Source organism: Bactrocera dorsalis, chromosome 4 (genome assembly GCF_023373825.1).
Source record: "Bactrocera dorsalis isolate Fly_Bdor chromosome 4, ASM2337382v1, whole genome shotgun sequence".
Taxonomy (NCBI): domain Eukaryota; kingdom Metazoa; phylum Arthropoda; class Insecta; order Diptera; family Tephritidae; genus Bactrocera; species Bactrocera dorsalis.
Genome location: NC_064306.1, coordinates 71616820 through 71622900, shown reverse-complemented (window position 1 = coordinate 71622900; position 6081 = coordinate 71616820). Strand labels below are relative to the sequence as shown.

Sequence of the window (6081 nt, the reverse complement as noted above, 5' to 3'; positions counted from 1 at the left end):
GGAGATATTGAGTATATACAGGGATTGTCCGGAAAGTAATAGGACTGATTTTCTTCCGCCGCATCTGTTAACGGAGCGGATGCGCGCCGACTGGATTCGGTAGAGGGTGCTGCTAGCTAATGAACAGGCGGCTGGTCAGTTGTCTCTGAACACCTGGAGAGTCAGGATAAACTTTTTCCAGCGACGTGTTTTTGTGAGGGATGCAAATCGAAAATGCAGCGTTCGTTAGAGCAGAGGTACTTGAGGCCTCTTTAAGGGCTGTGAAGAGGTCACTAATGAATGATGAAATCCAAAGTGAAATTGGCATTGTCCTTCTTAAATTTGTTCCCCCTGGACAAACCGTCAAAACCAAATTTTTAAACTCAAACGAACGAACGGGTTAATCGGATCCGACAAGACATCGCAGCCGATTGGAAGTTGCATCAGAACAAAGCCCCGGCTCACACCTACTTTCTTGTGAATAGCTACCTAACCAAGGCCAGCATCCCAAAAAAACAAGACTGGGGGAGCTTTTGCAAAGACTTTATCACAAACTCCAGTTGATGAATTATTGATGGAAAGACGCAACTGATCCAAAAAACATGACAACGGTGAATGGTACTTCGCACTAAGCAAGATGTTGGGATGGACCAAATAAGATCTGAATTTAAGAGAGATTGTCCGCAGAGACTTTAGGTTTTACACATCATCACAGGAAAAAGTCTACGGGTGTGATCTTCGTGGCCTATCTACCGCCCAAACGTGAAATTATCTGCTTAGATGGGCTGCACCGCTGAACAAAATTTGGCTCGAAAACATCGGATCTCCTTGGAACTTTTTAAGAGTCCATTGAGCAAAGCGATGTCGCTTACGAAGGTCGAGCGGCTTCAGTTCTAGTTCTCTGATATCGAGGGAAAATTTTAAGCGAAAAATATTCAATGAAATCCTTCTATACATTCTAATGTATCTTAGTCATTGAAAAAATTTTGCATGCGGTAAAGTTATTTAGCAGCCTTGACCTACCCAAAATTTCCTTATTATCGAGTATTTTCACTTCAAAGAAAAGCGACTAACAATCTGTTTAAAGAAACCACTAACTTTCGTATTTGTACTTATATAAAGCGCCAAGTCTTAAGCATGATTAACTTCAGCTGCAACTTCAATATGTTCTGGCTTTCAATGCCTGCCTCAATTAGCCTTGACACACCATTTCCTGGACACCCATTGCCATTTCCACTTCCATTTTGCTAATTGTCTTTACCACCGATTATCGCTGCTAAAAATAACGTTACATTCGCAGTATCGGAGCTAGTTTATCTACGCCCACAGAGTCACCTAATTGTGTACACACGAGCATAGAGCCTAATTTGATTAGTGGAGGAGGGGGTGATGGATGTTGAACGGACATGTTGAACCACCAATACCAAACAATACACATATCCACCCGCAATAATGAAGGACAGCGCGCTCTTGTCTGAAAACTAAACAAATCAGTCGGCATTAGCGGCACCGGAAACGTCAAATGAAAGCAATTCGATTGCAAGAGTGTGTATGCCTACCGAACGACCCACCAAATTGCCCACCAAAGAAGTTGAAAAGCGGATTTCGTTGTCGTGCTGAGCGCCTAATTTTATTGGCTGTCCAGATTTATCCAGTATAATTTTCTTTTACGCGCTTGTGAGTGGGGTGTGGGTCAGGTTCTCTTTGCATGGCTCATTGTTTGTAGAATGGTTGTACAATGTGTCAACGTCGTGACAGCTGTGATTGGACCGCATGCCGAGCAATGTATTTACAAGCAAATAAATGTATGTAAAGGCACGACACGTGTGCCTGCTGTGCGCGCTGGATTACTGGCATATGTACAGTTAACGCAATTTTTATGCTCCTTCGTTAGGTGTACGTTTAAGTATGCGCATGATTTATTAGTGCTTGCTGGTGAAATAGATGATTACATTACTCTAGGGAACAAGGACATCGCCTCCCAAAGACAATTAATAATAAGAATTGCCAGATAAATTGACATACGGTGGTTTGATGGAATTATTTAGTTATATTATGTATTATACATTGCATTGGATACATTTGTTTATATAAAGGTCCTCAAGCCCCATGAGGACCAACTTTTTATAGTATCAGCGTCTTCATTTTCTTAACAAGTCATTGTCAAAGGTTTGATCTGCAAATTTCATTAAGATTAGTGTTCTTTAAGACGTTAATCCAACCGATAAGCAGCCAAATTTCAGTTTATCGAAAAATTATATTTAAGCATTTAACCTAATAATTGATACTGGATATACTGGTATGAAGACTTTGGCTTTTGTAGCAGATGACCAACATCTGAGACATTTTTTACACACATTTCAGAACCACCTTAATAGAAATATGTATACATTTCGATTATATCTTTGTAGGTTATTCTCATTATAAGGAGAGTAATCATTATACTGAGCCACGTTTGGAGGTCTTATTAATATTTCAAATTATACCCAATAGAGCACATTTCCCATCTCCCAAGAGAAAGAAAAGCGTGCTTTAAAATTTTAAAATTCTTCCCGAAGAGATTCGTAAGCGATGAAGTGATATGCTCCTCTTCCAATTCTTAGTGTTAAACTTTATAAAATCAAATGTCTCCAAATGATAATTTTTCTACTAAATCTCCATTTTTTGTAAATTTTTATTAATATGGAATCCAGTTATAATTCACAATCATATTTTCAAAAATTAAAAGAAATTAAACTCATAATATTTCTCTAATCATTTTAAATATATCTGTATTAGAGCTGGTCAATTTACAGGGAGCCAAAATATGGAAAAATCCGAGAAATTTTCTACGAATCATTTTGAACAAGAGAGGTCTAAAAAAGTTTCGGGATAACAATTTTTCAGGTGAAGTTTTTTCTGGATCTTAAAAATTTGTTCCACAGTTTTTGAGATATCCGAACGAATTTTAATACGTAGGAGCATTTTGATATTCTATTAATCATTTGTTGAAATCGGCTCAATCAGACCACTATATTACATATCTCCTATACAGCCGATTATTCAGACTTTTAAATTTCGCCTTAAAAATCATTGACTCGAAACCGTTTGTAGAATCATAATCTCTTAGGTAAAGTTGTTCAGATTGATCCGTAGAACATGTCTCGCATACGCGATTTTATATTAAAAAAACGACTCGCTCTAATGTATAACTGTCATACTATATTGTTCATCGTTGCGTTCTATTTCACTACTCTTATAATACAATAAATGATTTATATATAGTAACTGCTCATCAATAACCGAGTTTTCACACTTTCAGTAACGATAGCCAATTATTTCTTTGATTTTTCGGCAGGGGAAAATTGACTTGTCCCCAATAATTACGAACTTTAGCTTGAACTAATGAAGCCGCGTCACGCAATATTTCACAGGACACATTAAGAAAGACGACCGCATATACACATACACACACATTCACAAGAGTATAAGTACAGGCAAATACAAATAGCTGCGCGCTGCTTGCTCAGGTGGGCAATAAATATTAAACGCTTCTTTGTAAATAGACAACAAAACGAAATGGAAAAACTTTGTAAAACGCCACATTTCATTGAGGATCCCACACACACACATCCAGTTTATCAAGGACGACAACTAATTGACGTTTAAGTTGTAACTTTAACTAGGTTAACATTAATTAAAGCGCACTTTTAGGGGCTGGTGAGTGATGCTGAAAAGGCAGTATAAAATGGAACAGCAAACTGTCAAAGTGGCCAAGCTGACATGACGAAGTATTATTTAGTGATAAACTGCACTTTGTACACTGATATTAACAGCAGGTGTTGATATTATTTGCAGGGCCAGGGCAGTAAGGGTCGAAAGGCATTTAAGGGCGTTGAATTCTGACGCGTCAATTTAAAAGTACTTAAACAGCGCGGTCCTGTTAGGAATATATAAAGTGCACTGAGCATGTAATATAATTCACAAAAGCTTAAAACACAGACACATACATAAGTGACCTCACATTAGTTATACAATGTTGCGTATACGCAGTGGTGCGCTTAAAGGTCGTATTCCCACACTCATATTTCAGTTTACCTGCTGTAGTTACAGTTTGTTAGCATTAACAACTAACAATTTATGTTCGCAACACCATTTGTTGGAGCCATTGTACTTCGCTGGCTTACTGAACCCACATGCAAGGGATAACGCACTCGCTCGCTTGGCTTGCTTCATTATTCTATTGCGCATTGGTACCTCATTGGCGATGATGATTACCAGCAAGGTCATTCATCTTCATTATTGCTTAATAAATATGAAGGTATCCTCAGTTTGGAATGATACCATATGACTTTGGTAAATCGTGGCTGCATGGCGTAGTTATTTTGTTGTCGTGGGTTTGGGTGGATGATGATGATGATATGCATGTTTTAAATTTGGATATTTTCGGGTGAGTTATGCAGCAGTAGTTGGTGCGAGTAAGATTTAAATGTAAAATTGATTTTGTTTTGAATCCCTATAAAAACTTTGATGTCTATATAGACATACATCATGTGCACATGCATCTATGTTCCCACATTCCTCCTTGTTGAAGCATTAAAATCACGTATACGCCCTGACGCACTTGTGCAGCCAACGTGATAAATGGCGCAATTAAAGTTGTGTGAACTAAACACAGTTTCAGGACGCTTGCGATTACACAGTTTTTGTTGTTGCTGTTCATTTCGACACAACTGCAATAAATCGCTGTTGCAGGGATCGTGTGTCGCCACTAATGAACTTTTTTATGCAACAAGTTGCGTCAGTGCTATGGTTTCACAGCTACTCTCTGCGCTAAAAATATGTCAACAGTAAAATATACAAATATTTAGAAACCAATTTCGCTTTCACTGGAAATTCTCGTGTTTGGTGTTCACAAAATAGTTGCGAGGCAGCAATGTGTGGCAAACACCTAATTTTCTTGGAACTATTTAGACACTAAAGCGTTTAATTTGCTGAGTTAATGAGCGTGATTAATAAATTTACGCTTTTGCTTTCAAATAGAGAGTAGAGAAGCCTTGCTGTTGTATAAGAAGCACAAAATAATATAAGTAAGTTTGTAAGTCCAACATTATTCAGCGACCTAATATATCCATTTTATACAATATATGTTTGTTATATGTATATAACAAAGTTGTTGTTTCATAAGCACGCTATTTATTGCCAAAGAGCTATTGAGTGTTCCTGCGGTACAGTGTGGGAGTAAATAATCATGGAATATTGTGATTATGGACAGATTTTGTTGTTGTAATGAATATATAGTCACCTAAAATGCAAAACAACGTATCATCAAAAAATTCGAAAATGAGTTTTTTAATGCTAACCTAAAATTTTTAGCTTCTGCTCACAACATAACCAATATGTAACCAACAAATAACATTTATATAACCAATACGTAACCAATAGATAACCTTTATAACCAAAACCAAAATTTTGTTTTAATATGAGTGATTTTTTTAAATCGTTTTTCCTTCGTCTGTAAACTTATGAAAAGTGATGTTACGTTATTTTGCATTTTAGGTGACGATCTATCGGAAGATATGTAGTACGTTTGTACGATCCTGCCAATCAAGGAAGGAATTAATTAGGAAAATGCTTTGTATTTCTTATTTAATTAAGATATGTCTAAAACTATGCGACTAGTTTGCCTCCAAACAGATGACAATGGGATAGCTCGTCTCCCTCAGCCCAAGCTTCTTCCCATTTGTATCTCGTATTTCGTATCACTATAATTTGTATGAGGATTTTCGGATCTTTTCCAGATCTCATATTCGCAAGCATTGTATTTTTTTAAATCCTTAACAATTGTGGGAAAAATTCTTTAGCAAATTCGTGTTCCACTTTTCACGTATTCCAGTGAGCTTTCAAACTTAAACGAATCAGATGACTATTCTTTGAGCAAGATTAAAATTACCGAAATTTAATTTCATCAGAGCTACAAAGCCAACTAAATTCGCAAAAATAAAATCACTCACAAAACGATTTTCTCCAAATATTCACATTGACAAACGAAATTTAATTTATTGAAGCGTAATCGCTTTGAATTCAACGCTTACACACGCTTTGACTGTGCGACACTAATGC

At 36.9% G+C, this 6081-nt stretch overlaps 1 protein-coding gene across 7 annotated transcripts in view; it reads right to left on the bottom strand.

The window, feature by feature from the left end:
* LOC105225576 (adenylate cyclase type 9) overlaps window positions 1-6081 on the bottom strand; it is a 53302-nt gene that overhangs the window by 32020 nt on the left and 15201 nt on the right. Inside the window, exon 2 of one of the 7 annotated variants that reach the window (XM_049454490.1) lies at window positions 4057-5018. The exons of the other annotated variants lie outside the window; for them this stretch is intronic. Coding sequence (XP_049310447.1) covers window positions 4057-4082 — 26 coding nt within the window. The 5' untranslated portion in view covers window positions 4083-5018. The remainder of the gene's footprint in view (window positions 1-4056; window positions 5019-6081) is intronic. 7 annotated transcript variants of the gene reach the window in all.